Source organism: Folsomia candida, unplaced genomic scaffold, assembly GCF_002217175.1.
Source record: "Folsomia candida strain VU population unplaced genomic scaffold, ASM221717v1 Fcan01_Sc003, whole genome shotgun sequence".
Classification (NCBI taxonomy): Eukaryota; Metazoa; Arthropoda; class Collembola; order Entomobryomorpha; family Isotomidae; genus Folsomia; species Folsomia candida.
The window spans coordinates 13,161,971-13,184,604 of NW_019091195.1; the positions used below are offsets into that span (position 1 = coordinate 13,161,971).

The 22,634-nt window shown below is 39.6% G+C and overlaps 5 protein-coding genes across 6 annotated transcripts in view; 2 read left to right on the forward strand and 3 right to left on the reverse strand.

Annotated features, from left to right (window-relative positions):
* Window positions 1-478: 478 nt before the first annotated feature.
* LOC110847780 lies at window positions 479-1,428 on the reverse strand. Its single transcript, XM_022094776.2, has 4 exons — window positions 1,186-1,428; window positions 1,014-1,086; window positions 750-934; window positions 479-695 (listed from the first exon to the last, which is right to left on the reverse strand). The coding sequence occupies exons 1-4, from the start codon at window positions 1,198-1,200 to the stop codon at window positions 552-554; spliced, it is 417 nt and encodes a 138-aa protein (XP_021950468.1). The 5' UTR covers window positions 1,201-1,428; the 3' UTR covers window positions 479-551.
* Window positions 1,429-1,837: 409 nt separating this feature from the next.
* Window positions 1,838-3,556, forward strand: LOC110847814 (TLC domain-containing protein 3A). Its single transcript, XM_022094820.2, has 7 exons — window positions 1,838-2,134; window positions 2,237-2,358; window positions 2,431-2,642; window positions 2,763-2,813; window positions 2,907-2,957; window positions 3,059-3,187; window positions 3,260-3,556. The coding sequence occupies exons 1-7, from the start codon at window positions 1,971-1,973 to the stop codon at window positions 3,449-3,451; spliced, it is 921 nt and encodes a 306-aa protein (XP_021950512.2). The 5' UTR covers window positions 1,838-1,970; the 3' UTR covers window positions 3,452-3,556.
* A 28-nt stretch (window positions 3,557-3,584) lies between these two features.
* LOC118434733 lies at window positions 3,585-5,653 on the reverse strand. The gene is made up of 5 exons (XM_035848861.1): window positions 4,854-5,653; window positions 4,613-4,765; window positions 4,388-4,553; window positions 3,945-4,242; window positions 3,585-3,871 (listed from the first exon to the last, which is right to left on the reverse strand). The coding sequence occupies exons 1-5, from the start codon at window positions 5,431-5,433 to the stop codon at window positions 3,680-3,682; spliced, it is 1,389 nt and encodes a 462-aa protein (XP_035704754.1). The 5' UTR covers window positions 5,434-5,653; the 3' UTR covers window positions 3,585-3,679.
* A 2,633-nt stretch (window positions 5,654-8,286) lies between these two features.
* LOC110847300 overlaps window positions 8,287-22,634 on the forward strand; it is a 38,806-nt gene continuing 24,458 nt past the window's right edge. The window contains exon 1 of the mRNA XM_035848904.1: window positions 8,287-10,048. The gene's annotated coding sequence lies outside the window, so the exon portion shown is untranslated. The remainder of the gene's footprint in view (window positions 10,049-22,634) is intronic.
* LOC118434754 lies at window positions 14,950-17,701 on the reverse strand. 2 transcript variants are annotated; one of them, XM_035848907.1, is made up of 5 exons: window positions 17,108-17,701; window positions 15,955-17,025; window positions 15,755-15,892; window positions 15,424-15,681; window positions 14,950-15,359 (listed from the first exon to the last, which is right to left on the reverse strand). In XM_035848907.1, the coding sequence occupies exons 2-4, from the start codon at window positions 16,318-16,320 to the stop codon at window positions 15,445-15,447; spliced, it is 741 nt and encodes a 246-aa protein (XP_035704800.1). In that variant the 5' UTR covers window positions 16,321-17,025; window positions 17,108-17,701; the 3' UTR covers window positions 14,950-15,359; window positions 15,424-15,444. The 2 variants fall into 2 exon arrangements, with proteins under 2 accessions (XP_035704800.1, XP_035704801.1); XM_035848908.1 differs by having other exon boundaries at window positions 15,955-17,701.

Below are 22,634 nucleotides of genomic sequence, written 5' to 3' on the forward strand. Positions count from 1 at the left end.
ACCCGAACTATGAGGGCTAAAATTCTGAAATTTGGCAGGTGACATCAGCGATAGTTGCTTAACAATATTCAGGGGTCAGTCTCAACTTCCCCCCACAGGGGGGGTGGTTCGCCCCCCAGGGGGTGTGACCTCACAAAAAAAATTAGGCGCATTCCTTAGGTCACCTTGGTCAAGAATATATATATATATGATAGGATTTGCTCCTTACAAATTTTGAACAAAAAAATGGCCATTTTGGACTCCGTGGAATGGTGTGGGCACTCTGCGAGCGGAAATCAAGTTCCTACTTTCTCCACGCATACATCCGGCAGAAACTTTGTAAATCGTTTCTTAATATGTAAATATGAATTGTAGTTGCAATAGTAGAAATACTACGTTCTGCACATCATCTCATCCCAACAAATATTTCTTTGAAAGCTAAACTTACACATTCCAAGAAAGTGGGCTACACTACAAGAACTTTCACCCAAGAACCAACTGAATAAGGATATGCATGCATTTATTTAGTGCTATGTTTCAATAAAAACAATTATTTAGAAATAATTGATTCGTCACACGAATACAATTTCCCCACTGGGCAATCTCAAGTAGACGGAATGTTGCCTGGCTTGCTTTTTGAGCCACAAGGCAATGTCTTTCAGTAGGATTTCCGCCGTAGCGTCGTTCGTGGTGGCAATGTCGTAAACCCAGACGGCCTGTTATTTTTAGATTAATTAATTAACTAACTATTCGCTAATTTGTATACCCACCTCGTGGTGAAGCTCCCTTCCTCCTCCGCTTCCGTCTGACTCCCACCCACCCACGCCTTCAAGCTGCGTGAAACCTCCAAAGCTCGTCAACAGCCTGAGCTCGAGGGCGTCCCGAACTGGGACCAGGGGGAGACCGTCGTTGTCCATCTGAGGCAAAATCAACCTTGCCTCCCCAAGCGTTCCCTCTGGATTTCAGTTCAGTATTTTAAATCGGGCAGACAATTGGTTTCTGTGAAATAATAGTTTTGGTTTTATTTGTGTGACCTTGTGTTCTGTTCGATTTTCCGATGGGAACTGCATAAAGGGAGCCAAGGAGGGAAACCAGGATGAAAATTGTCTACGAAAGCAAAGCATTACTCGAATCTTAATATACATAATTAACTTGTGCACACAAATTTGTATTCACATACGTATAATTAGTAAGTTTGTAAGTTACCGTCTCGATCTTCATATTACAATTTTTAGACGATCAGTAATTTCGGACGTAAAGATGCCGATATCATGCAACAGTTGAATGTGTTGAACAATAATCTCTGTACAAGTGTGGAATGAATTCGAGTGGTTTATAAAATATAGGAAAATTAAAAGGACCATGATTACACTGATAAAAACAGATGACAGATAAACATTCAATAAACTAAGTATGCTCATCATTGTCAGAAGACATTCGGATGCAATTACATATGACAGTATATGCGCATATGATACATTTGATAATTCAACTATTGTACAGAATAATCGCGTCAAGTTTGTTGCGTGCGTGCTAGTTGTTGTAATTTTAAAATTAATTAAGAAGGCAATCCCAATGAATTGCTACCAAAGATTATGCGCTTTCATCGAGGTAAAATTATGCTGCGATGCTTTCTCCGAGTTTCTCCCCTTTAAAATCTTAAATATTTTATGCTCCAAATTGATCGCACGAGTTACGCACGAGTATCGATTGATGTTGGTTGAGTTATGGGATATACACGGCATGACATACAATATTGTAGCAAAAGTCGTTAATTGGTATCCTGGCAAGAATTATTATCAAATATTCATTTTCCATATTTCCAGGCGAAATTCAATTTATTGATTAGTTATGTCAGTCTTCACTCTGTATCCATTATTATTCGCAGAGGAAGTATAAAGGAGGTCAGCAACTGACGGATACATTTTTAGTACACTTCGAGCCTCGAGAGGAGTCAATCCAGTATCGACTTTGCCTTTTAATATCAAAAAATGATAAGTCAAGCTGGGGTGGCCACACTTTTCTTGCTGGGAAGCATTTTCTTTCCTTTGTGCTTTCTCTCTCTACAGGCTTTTTATCGTAAAACAAAAATTGGGTCCGAAATTAAGAAGAAACAACAATTGTCCGACAAGGATTGTGCAGACATTTCTGTCAAGTGAGACATAAATTGAATTTAACATTTTTTTCTGCAGCTTGTATTATAGTTTAAATTATGATAACCTATTATTCAAACGAATATTTCCAATGTTTTACTCAGGCTGGTTTCAACTCTTCAAGCCATTCTAGCGTCCGTTTGCGGTGCAATTGTTTGTTCAAAATGTTACGATGATGTACTATACTGCACGCATCCTGTCGTCCTGACCTACGCCTGGTTTGGGGGTAACGCCTGCCATTAATTCCCTTATGCTATGCATTCGTTATGTAATTATTTCATTAACTGTGTCTTTTTAGCTCCGTACTTCCTCTACGATGCGATGGCCATGTTCTACGTTTCAACTATTGCAGATAAACATTACAAAAATATAAATAAACTCAAGCACAAGAGAAACTCAAAAGGCCTTTTTGCAATGGGGAAAAAATTCTGCACATTTGTGTACAAATCCTCCTCTGTCATCGTAATTCATCATTTGCTCATGGCACCCTGTGGTTTCTTAATCATTACGGTACATAGAATACTACAAATCATATATGTATAGTGGTAACACATGAGTGTTCGTCCCAAATCGGGTGTGATGTATGTAAGTATTAATCTATAAAGATCACTCTTCATTTTTCTGTCACAGTATTTCCGAGGTGTCCGAGGAGACTTTTTCATCGGGGTAATGTACTTGATGGTAAACGTTTCAGAACATTAGTAATTTAGGACATCTAATATAGATATTGATACGATGCATCAAAAGATACACTTGTGTATAAAATTTTTACAGGAAGCTAGTACTCCATTCGTCTCATTCAGGGTCATCTTGAGCAAACTGCAGGTAAATAATATTTATACAAAATTTGTACAAAATTACGCTGCTGGATTTTCAGATTTTAAATTAGATTGGGGATTTAACCTTTAAATTTGTATTTATTTCAGATGAAATCATCATTACTCTACAAACTAAATGGAGCACTAATGCTAATAACATTTCCATTCTTTAGAATTGCTACTGTGTTCTACACAGTTAGTTTGTATGCAGACCAGCAGCAATTGGGATTCACTGAGGTACAACGTTTAACTTTTTTTAAATGAGTTTACAAGTAAACTAACAAATCGTATGCAATTAATTACTTTCAGACCTTCTGCACTATGCACCCGGGATGGCTATTCGTCTTTCTCGCATCGATAGCACCTCAATTTTACTGGTACTATTTGATGTTGAGCGGACTTGCTAAAATTCTCAGGTCCGAAGCTCCGAAAAACTCAGAATTGGAGGAACCTGCTCAAACTGTTGCCACCAATAAAACTCACAATAACTTGCGTGAATAAATATGAATGACATACTCGAGAGAAATCTTGTAAAATATTAGCAAGTGTAACTAATCTTAAACTGTCAATAATATTATGATCTATCGTTTAAAATTTTGTACAATATTGAGTGAGATTGTCCATTTGTATTGCTTTGCTACACATTTAATTACAAGCATTAATTAAAATATGGACACATGTGGTTTTAATAAGAAAAAACCAAATGCATAACATCACGACATGTATACTCTACGTAAGAAGCATTAGAGATACAGTTTGTGAGAAGCTAAAGTCCAAAAAAACTAGCGGAGTCATTTCGTCAATGAAATTTCCAGATCCGAATCGAATTTTCAGTTTGTCAAGCGAAGCTGCATTCTTCCTGAACCATGTTCGTCTTGAATTCTTGCTGGAATTTTGAACCATTGTCACAAAGAACCTGGACTGAAATATGTAAGAAAGTATACATTTCAAAATTGTAGTAATTCTGAAAACCTCAGCCTTTTGTTATCACTACCTTAATGTAGACGATTGAAGCTATTCTCGAAATGAAAATGACACTAAATCCATCCGTGGAGAGGAGAGGAAAAAATGCAAATCCAGGCATGGGGATTACTTTGTGCAACTTTATGCAGGTGTACAAGCAAATGATTATTACAAATATTGCCGTTGCTACCAAGGTGGGGATGAACACGGTTTGAAATACTTTGTTATAAAATTTGACAACGATTTGGAATTCTCTATAAAGTCGGAAAACGACTTGATCTTTTGAATCCTGAGTTCTGAATATGCGTTGTAATGGATTTCTTGTTCCCCTGAAAATATCGAATCATGTATGTACATAGCCATTTATATGTATGTGTACATCTGAAACTCAATAATAGTAACTCAATATGATGAGACTTTTAAATCATCCATCGAAAAATTTCTGATGGGGAACAGAATTGAACAGATACGTACGTGATAAGCAATCGCATGTAGAGATCGAGACATCGCAACCCTAGGAACATGCAGTGAAAGACATAATAACAGGCTGATGAGATTGCAATTGCCCAAATCCAAGTGTCAAACATGAGAAGCAGAATCCTTATGTGATACTTGGGCTGCATACAAGTCTCCAAGCTCACTAAGAGTTATACCGAAATTAGTACAAAAAACTCGCAGTTTCCACTAGAAAGATTTTACCTTTGTATAGAATGTACCCCAAATGCGGAGGTTTGCATGGATCTACAAGCAGCATCGTACACATAAATCCAGGGAGGCCAAAACTTGTACAAATTCCGAGCAATATCATTACGAGCGACATTGGATCCCTTTTAGATTTTTTCACAGCACTGGCTAAAGAAAAAATAAGCATTGTCAACTTATTGTGTTTTTTCAATCAAAATTAAATAGGATGCATAGCTAGATAAATGTGTATCCTTACGATCAATGTAGTACTCTTCAATGTCGCTAAAGGCTTTCCACAATGCGATAGCTTCAGTCCGTTTTTGCCAAAATACGCTTTGCATGAACATGGTCACAATCAGACAGGACAAAAATACAAATCCCAGCAGTTTGTTGGACATTTTATTCAACTTCATGGAACCCGGAGTGACAAAATATGCCAGCATCGCGAGAGTGTAAATCCAGTGAATGATCACTTGAAATTTGCAAAATCGCAACTTCCACCTTGACTTTGAAATGCCAATTCGTCTCTGTTCTTCGTCCCAAGTGAATGGAATGCAAGAAAATCTGCTGCAAACCTTTATCTGAATTTTAATGTAGGGGACTAAATTTGTAAACATTTGCTGTAGTAGAGGCGAGTCCCTTAACAGCATTTTACAACCTTCGTTCCCCTCACTTGCCGAGGGGATCCGTTGCAATGCTTTTTTTCTAATCATCTTGTGCAACGTTTGCCAAACTGTCTCTGACTCACTGGCTTCAGAATGTCTCAGAACGAATGAAATGACCAGAATGAAACCCAGACAGAAAGTAAAGCAGTTTTGTAGAAAAATATGTGCCATGGAGCTGTGTATTTATATGCATATCGTAAAATTTATGGCTGTCACGGGACATTGCTATCAGCTTCATGATCATTACGCCAAGCAGCGCATTTTATCCCAACTCCGCTCAGGGGGTTCATTACAGTTAATTAATTTCTCCAGAAATGAAGAATTCACTTTGGACTTATTGTTTGTTGGACTAGAAAAGCTGCTTTTTGTAGGAAGATCCTATATGTACATGCATCAAACATTATGAAAAGTAGATAAATATAACACAGCTCACAAGAACGAAGACCGGAGACATTCTAATTAATTTACATGAACATATAAGCCTCAATCACTAGAAATTAAATAAACATGGACATTAAAAGGTCAGGCCATTAGTGACAGTGAAGGAAAGAATAAAAGTAATTGCGTATTGCATATCTGTAGAAATGAATCTAGACAATGACAATTATCTTCACTAATCCTTCACCTTGAATTTTTCAGAGCTACTGGAGAAATCTGTAAATTATTCAAAAGGAAATAGGGAAATTATCATTCTTACTAATTATTTTCCATATCAGATGGTAAATATTTAGTTGGGTGCAAACTGATATATTCGCAATAAAAAAAACCTCCATAAAAATATGCAGGAACGCTTTTAGCCCGAGCCAGGGATATGTATGAAACCATCGTGTCCGTCCGTCCGTCTGTCTGTCTAACTAACTATAGCGATTTAGAAAAAAGAGCTATGTAAAAGCTCATCGTGGCTCACCGATTTCTCCGTGAATCACTATTTCAACTTCTTATTCAAGCCATGGAGCAGGACTCTGGGTGATTTAGATGAATTTATTTCTATTTGTATTCTTAAATCGTGTCCTGTTGCACATCAAGCAACCGCTTTCTCCAAATCCTTCGCAGTGTGGCAAGGACTAAGCAGGTCGTTAGATATTCTCAAAGTGCTACTGCTGGTGAGACCTTGAAAGCTCCCGTTTGATATCAACCATTGTGTCAGCTTGAACTCCACTTGGGCACTGGGTCAAAAAAATCTGTCTTAATGTTTAACACCAGTTGTACGCAAGAAAATCTCATTTTTGGTAGAAACCCTTTGCCGAGTCTTATTCAAGGGGTGAAAGAATGACAATAACGCAAGGGGCATTATGAGCATTGAACGAAAAGGCTGCAGATGGGTTCCCTTCTTGCGAGGAGAAAGTTGAGCGATTCCAGAACGAACGCTGCCGCTGAGCCAGTCTTGGCCTTGTTGCTAATCTAGCGATTAAGGAGCAGAACCGGTGACAATGAACGAGTTTTAACTCAGAGTTAACTGTTATTTGTTGTTACCAGTCTCCTGCAGGTTCACGGCCGGGTTTCTTCGTCCTTATCTTTGGACCCAGGTTTGTCCCAATCCAACCAAATAATATTAAAATCCACACGGGGAAGAATAGAATATGCGCCCAAATCTAGTCTATAAGCCAAAGCCTCGCTCCTTGAAACAGAATACACTTGACTTTCCTCCAATTTTGCTACGAGTCGAGTCGACGAGGCTTCTGAACTGGACATAACTTGATAGCATTTAAATTTAATGGTGGACGGAGCTTATTTATTCTGCAGCTTTGTTCTCTCGCCTTCACCCTCCTCTTCTCTAACTTTAGTCGCATGCATGTATATACGCCCGGCTTCCTTGTGTGGGTTAAGGATTAGAGAAAGTAGTAGGAATGACGAAGAAGCTAAACCAACAAATTGGAGGAAATTGGGACTGTGACTGCTACACCAATCTGTATTACAGGTTGGTGGTGTAAGGCTAAGGTTGCAACGTTGATATGGCGGCAGGTTCCTCGTTTCTTGTCATCATATTTTTACAAGGATTATCTCTTTGCAGTTTCATAGGAAAACGGGCGAGATTTTTCTGCTGTCCTCCCCCAGCATGCCTCTTATGCTGGAAAACATTAGTTGGAACATGGCGTATAAAAGATGTAGCATAAAGTACACTGACTCCCTGACAGGCTCCCACAGACGCAAAGAGGGTGGTGAGAAACAAGTCGGGTAAAAATGAAGAAGGAGTGAGAAAATCCCGTGATAGTTGTCCATCAGGGTGGAAATGTCAACAAAGAATCCGCCAATCAATCTTGGAAAGAGACAAGGAGTCAAATACAAGAATAGCAAATTTTTTTCTCCATCATATTTTAGACAAATTCGCTTCAAATTAGCCCTTGAAAAATCAGGTTGTTCAGCATAATTTGAATTCAAGAAATTTTACAGCAAAAGAACTTTTTACATATCTTTGCATGATCTACTGCAATTTAATGTCTTATAGTTCTCCAACTTTCACCTACCTGATATTTGCGCAATATAATCAATTTTGTGTTTCGAAACACGAAGCTTACTTATTATTACGTAAAAAGTATAATCATAAATAATTTTATAAAGCCACACAAAAAAACAGGCCCAGGCATATTGAACATGGTCAACGAACTCGGATAATTTGCATATTTGAGTATTCATGAGTAGTTGAGCTACAAAATATGTAGACTACGTTTAGGAAATGCATTCATGTACATAAGTATTTCTAGACGAATAAATAACTCTCCTTTGAGTTTGCATATTTTCCATGCATGCATCTTTTCACATTGGATCATCTGGCACTGGGAACAGAACTCGTGGTGCATGGTCCGGCTTATTTCCAATCTGCACCTTTCGCCGATGGTGACATGTCAAACGGTGAGAATGGTGAAGACAAATGAAGGAGGATGGGAAGCTGAAAGTGTTTATCCAGTCCACGTCTCGATATCCCTGAGAATTGCAACATGCCCCTGAGACTCAACTGACCCAACTCACTTTCTCCACGTCCCTTCCCTCATGTGTGTGTGCATGAGTGTGTGAGTGCGTTCCGTAATCAAGCACATTCATGAAACCAAAAGAGCAGTGGAAGAAAGCGTTGGCTCCTAACGAAGGGCGACACGCAAAGTTGAGCAACCCGGGTCCCGTCCCGTTCCTTCCCCACCCATCAAGCACGCTGCTGCTGCTGAGGATGGGAAGTGCATGGGCTGGAGAACAGGAGATCCTTTTCCAGCAGGCGAGAGAGAGAAAGATTCGCTTATAAGACCAGACTCCAGTTCAAAGGAGACCAATCCAAGGCGAAGGTGTTCCGAGCTGTGTTCTCTCTCAGGTCGTCTCATCCATCCTCTCCCAACGACAGCAACTCAAGCGATTCATTTTACGGTTCGCTCCGTTGGCGTCTTTCTCCGGGAATTTTCTACCAGCTTTACCTATTCACGAATTTGATTTAACGAGGCGGAGGGCTGGCTTCTTTTTTATTTTTACACGATTTTACAGCTTAAAATTGTATTTGTGAATACATCAAATATTTGCCAATGGTTTATTCATTATTGGGAAGTATTCCCATTGACCTTTTCAAGTAGACAATTATTTGTCCACCAGAACAAAATTTAAAAACGAAGTTTAGAAGATCTACTCGGTGGGTGTTGGTAAGGACAAAGCCGGGCTGCGGGACAAATTAGAGGAATTTAATATTTTTAAGCCAATGGACAAAGAGTGAAAGTCAAAGATTGGGTAACGGAGGCGTTTCGTGAGATAAATTAGACTGGAGAAAGTCTGGTTGTGCCAAAGAACTGCTGCTCGTTATAACTTTATTACATACGATTACTGTCAGTGGTTGTGGTCCCTTGTCCAAATATATTGAAGTTGGATTGCCCTCTCAAAGTCGCTACCCGTGCTCCTACATGGCTTCCTGCTCCATAAAAGAATGGAATATTATTTTATTCTTAATTGAAATAAAATTTCACCTCCGCTTCCCTGCAGAATAAATCTGCCTTAATGCTCTATTACGTCGATGGTGCTGGTCTGCTCTCCCACTTACTTCACCCACTTGAGCAGCTACAGGCACCCAGCCATCGTCCTCATCATACAACTCATGCAGAGATAAAAGTCGACGTGGACATACAAAAATTGGGCAACTTTTGAGTGGAACGAATCAAATTTTGTACCATTTTTCCCAGCCCTAACGATTTCAAGAAACCTGATTGCAAACTTTGTATTTGTGTGGAACGTGGAAGGGTGAGATTTTTCCAACAAATCCGATTTATATTTGTCGTGAAGAAAGCACATAACTATTAAGTGCACCAACGTTGGAACCATTGAGAAGAAACAGTTTTTTCTGGACTGGCTCAGCACAACAGGGAGTAGCAGCTAGGACGACGAACAAAAAAAGTGGTGAAATCCAAACCCAAGAACAATTTTGCATCTGGACTGGCACAATTCAAAAATTACAGTTCTGTCAAGTAGCCATTAAAAGTAAAGGAGGAAAGGGTCTGGATAGAGTGGCGTTTTTTTTCTCAGGGAGAAAACGTACTGAGCAAGTGACGGTTAAGTGGAAGGAGAGATTATATCTCTCCATTTTTTGCCATTCTGTGACTGCAATCTGATATCATTGTTGACTGTTATATGCTCAACAATTCCTCGACATTTTATGGGGACAGTTGGATTGGAATAATAATATAACAACAAGCCAGCGACTCTGACATAGTTTGCTAATCGAAGAATTCATCACAGTTCGTTTCACCAATCTGCTCCACCTGAAACAACTGCAATAAGATTTGCACCCAAGTTTTCACTGCATGAGAACTTTTTTTAAACGGTGAGTATTTTCGGTTTCTGATTCTTTTCGCCTTCCACAACATTTAACAAGCCTAGTTCTAACAGAATAACGTGTGCACATGTACATATTCATTCATGGGTTCGAGAATATAATGCATGATTTTGAAGTAATGAGAATTTCGCACTTTTAAATACGTACAACACATTATTTTCACACCTCAGTCAAACTCGAAATACAAAATGTTTCTAATTATTACAATCACTGACTTTGTATTTCACAAAGTACACACATCTATGCACCCGTGTTTCATAATGAACTGTGTCACAAATACACGTAGTATCGGGGACATAATCATCATCTGAATATGTGACGAGTGCATACACATATTCATATGTGCTTACTAATATATGTGTGCCAGCGTGTACGTGTACGTGGATGATGCACACTACATGTATTCACTTATCAGTACCTTCTTCCCCAACTTCATATCGAATTGGGAACTTTTAACAAAATTTGCATTTTCCTGTTTCCTCTACACTTTGATTTAATGCCCTGCAATTATTATTGTTTCTCTGAGAGTAACCCCTTCATCAAAACTTTGAGCGTTTAACTAAAGTATTCAATTTGAGCACAATAGCACTTTCAGGTTTCTCAACTTGTTCAATTGTGAAGTGATCCATTATGTTGAGAGCTGGTTATTTCGCTTCACTTTCACCCTACATTTTACTCTTTTATGCTCAGAATGTCGGACTGGTTGGAGTTTCAAAACGGATGCGTATTATATTTCTTCTGTTGTTTCCTTTCCCCTCCAGACCGACACTTGAGTTAGAGCCACAAAATAATTTCCCACAAGAAGTTTATAAAGTTGGTCATGGCTCGAAAAGTTATACACAACGTTTGAAAGGTCTACGTATACACAGTAACCTGTGTTCCAAGTATTTCACAGAAAGATCCACCCCGATGGACACGGTAGAAAGTGCCACCACATATTTAGCACAAAAGCCGCAAAGAAATACAACAACCTACAGAAGGTGAAAGGAAGCCATAATGTGCAATTATTTAGCAACAAGAAAGGTGACAAGCAAGATTTTTCCCTCATATTCATATACAACCCAAAAACTTTCACTCGCTTTCTCTTCTGCTCAAATACACATGCCTTCTTCTTTACATACATTGAATTCTTGCTCGTGTGTGGTGCTGGTGATTTTTTTTAGGTCCTCACCTTTTACCACACTGCTAGAACTTTGTCTATTGACACTCCAACACTTTGGGACTCGTCTGCCCATCCAATGGAATGAATAAAATGGTCACACGTAGAAAATGGTCGAGACTTCTTCAGCTCTCTCGCTCTCTCCTCGTCGTGGGTGAATTTCTCTTTTTCCACCTCTGCCTGACTTTCCATGACTGGTGTTTGTTATAGCAGAAGAAATCAGTTAGTTTTTGATGTGTGCCCGAGTGGAAGGTTGGAAGGTGTCAGTCAGAACGACTCATCAGTTACTCTTTCCTCTTCCCTGTCGTCCACCCTCCTTTGTCTCTCTCCTCTCAGCAGTGCCAAGAAGTCTTGGGGAGAATGGGAGATGGTTGGTGATGTGACACGCTTTCTAATTACTTCTTCTTCTCTCCAGAACATCTGCTCCTGACAATCCACACATTTCTACAAATGCCTGCTCCTCTCCACAGCCTCCTCCTCAGTGCCTCTCTTTTGGCTCCCAGCAGCAGCTTTTGAACTTTTAATGCTGCTCCTCCTACTCCGACCAACTTCCGCTTAATTTTATACCACTGTTGCGATGCCCCCACGTTTTCAATTCTTCTTCCAACAACTTTGGAGGCTTTCAATTAAGTCAGAGAGTTGTTTTCTAGAGTAATTTTACAGGTTCCATCCAGCCAGTGGAACAATTGCTTTGAATCAATCAGACATGAGTATCAGCGGGCACATTTTGTATAACACAATGACTTTCTCTGAGGGTTGATTGGGGTTTGGATAGCAGTGATTTTAAACTAAATTAGGTATTTCACGTTGATAATACAGATCTGATTGTCTCAAATTCTAAGGAATTATTTCATTATTATGATTACTCTCCGTCAGCAGAGTTGATCGATGACAAAGACGTAATTTATTTCACTCAAGCTTACAAAAGATTTCTTCGTTCTTCTCAGAAATATTTCAATCTAATGGTTTTAGTAATGCTGTAGTCTTGATAAGAGAAATTGCGAATCATTGAACCCAAAATTATGATGTTTATAAATTATAATTTTTCTGGGATATCTCAACTCTGCCAAAGTAAAAGTGAAAAAATTGGATCATTCAGTGTAGCGAAAGCTAAGAAATAGTATAATGTGGCCAACTCTTTCTCTCCCTCCTCGTACTCAGTCATAAGTCGAAGTCGCCATGTCCAGAATAAAACTGTAACTTTTCTCTCCAGTCCAGTCGTCGTTGGAATATTTCTTTCAATTCACTCTCGTGGATTCAACTTTCTCCTCACACTACACATGTACTTTTGCTCTCTTATGCTGCATGTTGCCCATCCAGTCAGCCAGTTCGACGCAGAAAGTATGAAAAAGTATCGAAAGAAATATCTGAAACATGGAACGACAAGAAAAGGCATCCTACATCATCATTCGAAATATCAACCGACTGGACTTGAGACGAAGTCAACAGAATATTTGGGATTCTCAGACTTTTCTCCGAATCCCACATATTCGGACTTTTGTGTGGATTTGTGTAAGCTAAATAAATACAGTTATAGAAAAATACATATAAAGAAAGGGAAATGCTTGCCTGCTCGGAAGATTGCTTGCGACGACGTGATTTAAGAAACCGAGTCTCTGCCTCTCTGGTCATCTGCAGCTTTCCATTTTTATGATCCATTGGTCGGTAGGGATAAGGCTTCAATAATTTATGCCTTAAAAGTGTGTAGTAGTGGTTCAAATTATGGTGCTCAAATTTCAATCCAACAATCTTTTCAATTGTAACAACTAATCGAACGGCTCGGTTTTAGAATTGTAAAAAAGTGGCGTGTCCTTTCCTCCGCCACACATTTTTATTTAGTATGTACTGTGGGTCACAGTTCCAGCAGCTAAAACAGAGTATTTACGGATTTATTTATGTTATCCTTTCCTCTCTCTTGGGTTCCTAGTGCGTCCGTTCGTTTCAATTCGTATGCCCACGATCACCACTACCTGCCTGGGTCCACATACAATAACATTCAATCTAACTGCTTCCTCAGAAGACCCTTCTCCGATTTCATTTTTTCCTCCTCACATTCACCAAGATTACGATGGTCATTTATCTAATAGCGATGTCAATGTCTTCAACCAGCATGTCTTTCTCATTCCTCTCTTCCGCCACTGCTCCTGCTTCATCGTCCGTGGTGCAGGAGGAGGAGGAGCAGTGATCCGACAAATAAAATCAGTTTTCTCCAAGGTACAAGAAAAAATTCTTCATTCGAGCCAGATTTCTCAAACGAGAACGAGTGCAATCATTTCGCTTTCACTCAAACATGAAATATCGCCCTCCTGCTCAACCATGTTTGTGCCAAATAAAATACATACACAAGAATAAGCCGATGACCGCCTATCCACTGCTGCTGCTCCTTCCTCCCCTTTTTGCTTACTCTCATATGTCATTGGTTATCAATTTTTCTATTGTTGATCAGCACATATTTGCCCATTGTTTGGCATGGTGGGTCGCTGGATGGGAGCAAACCACCCAACCAACTCAAGCGAGAAAGTTTTAGCACACATTTCTATTCCAACATTTCTTTCCTGTGTATGGACATGGACGATGGTTGGTTGAGTCAATCCGTAAAAGTAACGAAATCCTTCGACTAATTGACAGCTCCTTAATCCAATTAACGGCATCTTTTCTTTCTCTTGCTTGAACAAAGTTTCAGAGAGTGAGTGTGTAACAAATAAAAAATAAAATGCTTGTATGCCACCAGATCACACGAGATACGTAGAAAAGAAAGGAAACCAAATCCCAGTGTTAAGAACTACATGCTACAAATAAATAACTCGCATTCGTATTTGTATGTATGTATTACACAATGTTCAGCACATTGCGACTCCTCAAACAAACAAACACAAAAAACGAATCAATAGCTCTCTCTCTCAGTCTTTCTTTATCTTGAGAATGGGCCATTGACATGTATGTATGTATGTATTTCTATCCTTTTCTTGTCCAGCGTGTCCACCTACAATTTAGGACAAACAGACAAGAAGAAAATCTTTAGAACTTTGAGTGCAGAATTCAAATCCGCATTTGTTCTTTGCTAACAAGTAAATCTGCTAAGCTAAAGAGCAGTGAAAGCATTTACAAGCAAATAAACCTCTTTCACATACATATATTTTGTGTACTTCTCGGCTACTTACTTTGCGAGGAAGCGAGTGGTGGTGGTGATCTTTTATCTTTCACATATTTTGAAGAAATGACATTGAACTGACGGTGATAGCGGTGATGGTCTAACTGGTTCACTTTTGCTCCTCTGGGGAACAAGTAGACAGAGTTTGGCTCAAGAGAAAGGGAAGAAGAGGGTGGAAGAGGATTTGTAAGCCTACATTTCCTCCAGATTAATAATTCATCTGTCAACCCGTTCTTTCTGCAGTATTTTCTACGTTTGGTTTGGTTAAGTTTTGGTTTCAAAATGGATGCGTATTATATTTGTTCTGTTGCTTCCTTTCACCTCCAGACCGACACATTGAGTTAGGGTGCGAGAACCACAAAATAATTCCCCACAACGAGAACTTTATGAAGTTGGGAAATTTTTGATAGGTCTATCTCTCTACCCAAGGCAGACAGTAACCACTGTCTCAAAGGTATGTATTTCATGTAAAGGGACACCACCATAAGACACATGCTAGAAAACACAACAACACATTTAATTTCAATCAAAAACTTTAACAATATAAAATGTAAATAACAATTAGTTGGCTTGGGGAGCAGTGGGAAAACCCGATACCGTTGGTTTGGTAGTGGGACACATTTAATATAAAAGCCACAGAGAAGAGATACCACAAATTACAGAATGGGCAAGGAAGCCATAATGAGCAATTATTTAACAACAAGAACGGTGAGAACCATAATTTAGAACGGTGACAACCATAATTTTTTATATTATATTTTTATATTATTATATATATGTAAGCTATAAAAATAACAAATATAGATAAGCCTCATTTGAGAATTCAAAATCACTTTGCAAAACTGTCAGGTAGACGATTACATAAGTTCGGAGGTTTGCGTACTATTTTTAGATATGATGCGCACGCAAATTTTAAATCCGCAGTTGTTGTTGTTCTCTCCGCTAATCAGGCTGTCCATTCTCTCCTGTTACAACGAGGATGGCGTTACCTGAAATAAATCAAAAGATAATATATTGCAACCATTGAAAGCTGTCTTAATTAAAAAAACATACAATGTTTCACGACCAGTTTCATCACATCCAATGGTGTAATGACAACTGCTTCTTCCGCCAAACTGTCGAACTGCACTGGTCTTGAACTCGTCTCACGGCGATCCAATGATTTCCTGGATTGTAGATGAATCCAATGGATGCATCAATGTCAAAATCAATTGATCTTCGCGACACTTGATACTGCGCCATGATGAGCGCCTGTTCCAAGACGACGACGTTGTAGTCTCCAAGCTCGCTTCCATAAGCTCCTGGGTCGACCTGCCAATAATTAATTAGTCAGAAAATTCGATGATAAATCTAACAATGATAAATTTTCCTACTCTGTACTTACCTCTCCGGTATCGACCACATTTTGTTCCTCAGCCTCCAAGTTGGCGACAATGCTCTGCAATACATCCCTCCCATAAATCGATCCCCGCAAGGTGAAGTTGTTCACTGCGTTCATCCCACAACTATGATTTCGGCTTTGCTGGAAATTAATGAAATATGATAATTTACTAACGTAATTATTTGATTTTGATTAGTTCTTACCCGTTGAAAAGGTAGGGCGGCAAGGAATTGATTCGAGATTAGAGTCGAGGTCGTCCGTGGCGAAGTTGATTTATCCGGCATGGATTCATCTTCATCTTCCTCCACATATTCTGATAAGAAAACGTCGTCCGTGTCAGATTCTTTTTCTGAAGATTGGTTTGCCGATTCCTCTTTTTTCGACTTATCAAGGAACACTTCCGTGATCATATCTCTGTCGGGATGTATCATAGCCGAGTATGGCTGACCAGGGTAAGAATGGTCAATGGGACAGGGGATAGAAGGGTCCTGGAGGAAATGGAAAGGACGACGTGATGTGGTGGACGCCATTGCGAGGATATGGTCCTTGATCAATGGGTTGGAATCCATGAAGGTGTCTGTTTCTGCGTGTCGATTCGCTCGTATGTACTTTAATTTCCCGACTTGGGAATTATTCGGAGTATGGGGGCTGATCCACGAGAGATATGCCTATATAATTAATTTAAAAAACTCTTAGGGACACACCCGAATGATGACAAATCCAGTTTTACTAACAATTACAGCTGCTTCCAAAGTAACAATTCCGGTTCGGGCCGCTCTTCTAGTTGGGTAATTTTCCTCTTGGACATGGAGAAGAAAGGCTCGACCCCCAGCGTTGACCTCTCGCCGGATGGACGTCCTCATGTCCGACTTGAAAGTATGGGCGGACGGCTCTGGGCGCCTGTTAAGAGAAACATGATTGATTACGAATTTAATGAATAATTGTCTGGAGCTTGCCTGGAGTTCCTTCCCGCGTAGAGTTGAACGGAGATGTTTTCGTGGTCCTCGTGGTCACGTAGCCAGTCATATATTTCGGGACAATATCCAGCCGAATTCGGCTGAATATGACGAACCAATGCTTCCGGTATGATGACAACAAAATAAACATATCGTCTACGGCTGCTGGTGAAGGCATCTCTAGCTTCATCCGTCGCCTTGAAATGTGCATTCATTTCTTTAGTAGTTTCGGTGTCGGCAATGGCATCGGTAGAATTTCGATGTATCCGCTTAGGATTAATCTTGAACGGAGTTATTCTTCTCATCACCTCTCGTGGCCTGTAAGTTAGAAAGAAATTGGTACATTTTAATTTGCCAAATAATTTGATAAATTATAATAAATTGGAATGATATTCATTACATTGGCCGAGTTTGATGGGTCAGCCACTCTCGCACCGTCTCCGTGACTTGTGAATTAGTTCGCTGCCTGTAAATAAGCATACATAGTAATTAATGATATATAATAGTAGATAAATCACCAAATAGCATACCATCCTTCTATATGTTTGATCCATGCTGGTTTGGTCCGACATTGTTTTCCGTTTTTCAAACGGAACATATCCCTTCCGGATCTATCACTTTCGTCTAGGTCATACCGCAGCTCGTACGTCGAGCCATTGACACTAACGACGTCGTAGGGAGCAGAGTTGGTGATTCTGGATCGATGTCTTTCCCGTTCATGCACTTCGAACCTATAACAGATTAAAAATGCATTTATTTGAAGATTAATCAATAATTCATATATCTTACAGGGCTTGCATCTGGTTTATCAGGGCTGCTTTTGTCATAGGGACCGTTATATGACTCCCTTCAGTCCTGTACAGTCTCCTGTACTTTCCACGTGTTTTAGTGATAGACATCCGTACTTTGACGATTTTATATCGGTGCCCTTCCACCTGAATCTCTTGATCCGTTTCGGATTCAGAGGATAGATCAGGTGATGGTGTTCGTGGTAGGGCGAATCGTGGAGGGTTGTTCCAGTAGCTATTAAAACAATAAATACAATTAACTCGCTTCCAGATGTATTATATCCTTCGTGCTTACCTTTGTTTCATGTTGTCCCTCCACACTTGCTCTGCCCTTGGAACATCTCTTGGAGCATTAACATTCCGGTACAATCTAGTCCCCGTCGTGCTGATATGGTCAAACTCCACTTCCCTTTTGTGTGTTCGATAGCGCAAAGTCAACTTTTCGGGTCGTGAGGATGAGTCTGGGAGATTCATCTGCCTCTTCTTATTGGCCGCTGATTTTGATCTATAAATCAAACATTATTACATTCATCATACCGTATCCTCCATGAATCTATTGGATGAAGTAATAAAAAACATTCTTACCTGGCAGAAGTATTAACACCTGAATCACCACTCTTGGGCACGTGGGTCATTACCGCCTGTCCAGCTGATCTGGTGACACGAAGCGATGCCTCAGCAGCAGAATCTGAGGATGTTGACACCACCACCTTCTTCCTTTTCCGGATCCTGGAAATATTCCATACAAAATATTGTATACCATATCAATAAATACAATACCTTTTCTTAGGAACGGTTTCGAAGTCCGAGTCATCAGATTGAGAGGAATCCGAATGGATAATTCTTCTTCTCCTCACTGGACGCCCGAATGTTTTGTCTTCTTCTTCCTTCTCATCATCCGAGGACGATGGTGGAGGAGGGAGGGGGGACATTTTTTAAATATGTCAAAACTTAAAAAAAAATATTTTTGGCGAGGAAAGTTCGAGCCTTTTCTCTGGGTTGAGATTCAACGGCTGATGAGCAGTGATGAGCAGGCAGTGGTTGAGTACACAAGCTAATAACTTTCCCGCTAATAAATATTGAGCACCTTTTCCTACACCACCACGACTTCCACCACCACCAGCAGCAACTCCTCCAACAAATCCGTCCTCTCATTGTCTTCTCATCTCCGATTCACATTCAAAATGTAGTGCCCCAGCCAACACTGCATTGCATTCAATATCCGCCGCAGCCAGCCGCCAATGAAGAGAGAGTGATCGTGATAGAGCTATCTCCACCTCCTTGACACAAATAGATAATGTACTGTAGGTCCTTCCTTTCTCTCTCCGGTTCTCACATTTCTATCCGCTCCCCGTCTTAATTTATCCTCCTTCACAACGTGTCATATTGATTTTCTGTAAAATGTCAGATCAAGTCTCATTTTTATTGGACTCGCTGACGATTTCAGACTCGTAGAAATACCACAGATACCCTAACGTCCCTAACTCTACAACACATTAAGCCTTACCCTGTGGATCCAGGCTAAACACTGTGAAATCCAGCAAATCTGAACTTTTTAGGTGATTGCCTCATATTTCCCCACGGTTATACACACACACATTGTGGGAGAAATCTAATGAAAGGTTTTAAGAGTTAATGGATTTGGGGCCTGAAAGACCTGAGGGAGACATAATATGCTAATGATTTATGGACTCGCACCACCAACCATTTCATCCCAACCTTAGCAAATCAACTCGTGGGGGCGAGGAGAGCGTTGGGGATAACTTCTTACTCATATGCACTCCTAACTCGTACGCGTCCATATATTTAGCTCCTTGGCATTGGCACCATCTTCGCCGAAGGAACAACCAATAAAACTTCCACCGCACGCACACCAAAGCTTCACACCAACCACCACTTACATTGTATTGCCTCCCCTCTGCTTCCTTCACTCAATACAATACGATTTCGTGGACGGTCGAATACCTTTCTCCAGGTTTCGCACTACAGGATCATGTGTGTTTGTGGGTAAGAGTGAAAGGCAACACGTTTCCCCAACCCAAGTGGCACGTTTTCACTTAAAAAGCTAATAAGTCACTTGGGAAGCCACAGAAACTATCAGATCTGTCTTAATGCCCCTCAAGATGGCTTTGGCAAGAGTTGGTACATCATGGGTTCCGCCATGGTAGTAAAATTTAAGCCTAAATGCTTCACCTTTTAGCGAGTAATCTCAGTTGGACAATTTAAAATTCCTCTAATCCGACATCATACGAGTAGCTTTGCTAGAATTATATAGACATTTAAAGAATTCAGGTGAATTCAGTTGACAGGGTGAACAAGAGGTAACACGAGACGTAGGAATTTATTGAAATTAAAATATGTAGAACACACCCCTTCAATCGGTGTGTGTTTAAAGTTTTGAAAACTTAACAGCAACTGAAAACTCTAAATTCAAAAGAAGTTTCGGGACAAAAGGGGAGGAAAAAGGTTCAAGTTTCAGAGCGGAATAAGAGCAAAATCCTAGTAATGGGGCACACATAGCCGTCACACTGGTAGCATTACAGTGTTTACCTTATTTATACAATTTATTGTGCCGACTTGACTTTCTTTGCTAGGTAGTCATTGAGCATGATCGCTTTTGAAATCTGAATCGGCAACATGAGCCAGAGAATAAGAATAAGCGAGTAATAATAATGGGAGTGGTGGTGGTAGTAATGAGATGACTGTGTATAGTCGTCAGTTGCAATAATGGCAGAATGGAGGAAGTGAATGTTATCAGAAAATGCCATGCCAAAGCCGAGAGGAGAAAGTCGAGACGAAAATCATTTCCTATTTATGAGCATTAAATGTCAGAGTTTCAATTGTATTCCCCAAGAAATGCTCAAAAGACTTTCCTCCACTCTTTCTCCTCCTTCCTCTCAACTCGTCTCGTCGAGAGCACTGCCGGCATCGACGACTAAATACATTTCTACGTCCATATATTTGGACGCAGAAAAGCCACCTTCCTCTTCTCACATAAGCAGACACCGTCCTCACAAGTGGCTCCCGGTACCAAAAATAATATTTGATCCGAAAAAGTAGACGATGGATTTCTTTCCTTTCTTCGAAATTGTGAACACTTAAGGGAAATTCGGTTCAGCGATTTTAAAAACTTATCGTTTCATTGCAGCCGTCGGCGGCGGATACAACCTTTAGATTATTATGTCCTTGATAATTATACAATTTCGGATCCACTTCCTTCTACGCATCATCTTGTTTTGCAGATGAAATCTGAACTCGTACAAGAAGAAAAAAATGCACGGAAAGTCTGCTCTAGCTGAAGTTTCCTCTTACAGCCGTTAACTAGAAAAGGGATCGGATAGCTGAATGTTGAAATATTCGACATTCCTGAATCTTTATACAAATCGTTGTAGTAGAGCATTTGCAGTTTCTGGCTCCCACTCCAATCCTTCTTCTCCCTTCCATATTACACCCACGGAAGAAGGCAGGCAGTGTGTCGTGACTGAACATGGCATTCATCGTTCTCTAAGAAAAATACATTTCCGTGGAATGAAAGTATCTAATCCCAGAATATTTGTTGTTGCCCTCTCAAGGAAGAAGGAAGGTATTTTGCATTATTTTCCAACACCGCCCTGCACTCTAAATTACTACCAAAAGAACAATAAGCGCCTTTTGTTACTAACATTTCGGATTAATGAAAGCTGATGGATAAGTCGTGCTATAAATACGTTGTGAAGCATTACACTGGTTACTAATTTCATTTGTACACGAAACCACTTATTACTACATACTCTTAATTTAGCATATCTTCGTTGCGTGTGTATTATTATTTGATAGCGGATATTATTTATTTGATAGCAAAATAGCGGAATAGTGATTTCTAATTTCAAGTCTTGCGTACCCCATGCTCATTACGTTTGGATGAATATTATTTTTTCAGAGGCAAAGCTCTGCGGAGACTTCATTCCTCCGTATTTTAAGCCCACTGCCAATATTAATGCGTTCCGATTGCACAATTGAGATAAGGTTTTAATGCTTTCAGCAAGGTTTAAGGTACGCATGCAGTTGCAACAGTTTTGTGGGGAATACAGTATGAAATTCGTGTAATGAATTTGTTGTAGAACTTTCATGTAATATAATCATACATTATAATTCTATAGATTCTGGGTGGATCTGAGTACTAGATTATTTCTGTTATATTAATGTTACGTGATAATGAGGGAACTATTTTCACTGCCACCGCTAATGACAACTGGCTCCAGTGGGACAATTATGAAGGCGAAAAATGTAGTGGCTAATCCAGCTAATCTTTCTGGAAAAAGCAACAAGCGATGAAGAATTATGCCCTTTTTGACGACTTTATGCGCTCCTTGACTTTGAATTTATGTATTTACTTCTTCCTATGCAGTGCCTCCTCCTTATCTTGAATTAATCTAATCTCAAACTTCCCCTTTAAATTACTCCACTCACTCCAGCACATTTCATAAACCACGAATTTCCTATCTTTAATGAGATAAATCAGCTCAAAAGTGATCAGATTTAACAGATATTTTCTAGCAGTGGATGTTCCTCACTGTTACCTAACAAACAAGATAAGATAGATACGAATCGAAGGAAGCCCTTCCTACGCATGTATCTAAAAGTTAAAGGGTAAATAAATGTTTGTTGTTATTCGATTCAAAGTCTCAGCAAGAATAACTCAACACTGTGCAAAACGTACGACTCTCTACTTCTCTTCATTTCGCTAATATTTTCTACTATTCTCTAGTCACGCATTTTATTGTATTCATATATCCCAACTTTGGATTCCTACCCATGCTGAGTGAATTTCGGTATTCAAACTAAAGTCAAACTTCTCTCTAATTATCCTCCACAACCAAACAGAAATAAGCGAACTTTTGGGATTATTCCAAACTTTGTTGAACCAAACAGGCCAACGAAACCGCATAAACTATATTTTAAAGAGAGGGAGATAGAGAGAGAGAGAGAGAGGAAATTGGAAAGTGAGTAACTGGGAATGAGCTCAAAATATTTTCAATTCAAGATGCTAAAATTAAAATTGAGCATTACTATTTAAATGCAATTGGATTTAATTTTGTGAAATTCGTCGTCCTGAACTTTGACTTTAATGTGCACTACATACTTGTCAAAAGGGAAAAT

Coding starts and splice junctions, on each gene's coding strand:
- LOC110847814 (XM_022094820.2), top strand. CDS start 1,971: ATGATAAGTCAAGCTGGGGTGGCCACACTTTTCTTGCTGGGAAGCATT. Junction 2,643..2,762: donor GTGGTTTCTTAATCATTACG/GTACATAGAATA, acceptor TTTCTGTCACAG/TATTTCCGAGGTGTCCGAGG. Junction 2,958..3,058: donor TCATCTTGAGCAAACTGCAG/GTAAATAATATT, acceptor TATTTATTTCAG/ATGAAATCATCATTACTCTA.
- LOC118434754 (XM_035848907.1), bottom strand. CDS start 16,320: ATGGATTCCAACCCATTGATCAAGGACCATATCCTCGCAATGGCGTCC. Junction 15,893..15,954: donor CCGCCCTACCTTTTCAACGG/GTAAGAACTAAT, acceptor ATTAATTTCCAG/CAAAGCCGAAATCATAGTTG. Junction 15,682..15,754: donor ATGTGGTCGATACCGGAGAG/GTAAGTACAGAG, acceptor AATTATTGGCAG/GTCGACCCAGGAGCTTATGG.
- LOC110847780 (XM_022094776.2), bottom strand. Junction 935..1,013: donor AAAATCGAACAGAACACAAG/GTCACACAAATA, acceptor ACTGAAATCCAG/AGGGAACGCTTGGGGAGGCA. Junction 696..749: donor GAAGGGAGCTTCACCACGAG/GTGGGTATACAA, acceptor TAAAAATAACAG/GCCGTCTGGGTTTACGACAT.
- LOC118434733 (XM_035848861.1), bottom strand. CDS start 5,433: ATGGCACATATTTTTCTACAAAACTGCTTTACTTTCTGTCTGGGTTTC. Junction 4,554..4,612: donor GGGGTACATTCTATACAAAG/GTAAAATCTTTC, acceptor TATAACTCTTAG/TGAGCTTGGAGACTTGTATG. Junction 3,872..3,944: donor CTTCAATCGTCTACATTAAG/GTAGTGATAACA, acceptor TACATATTTCAG/TCCAGGTTCTTTGTGACAAT.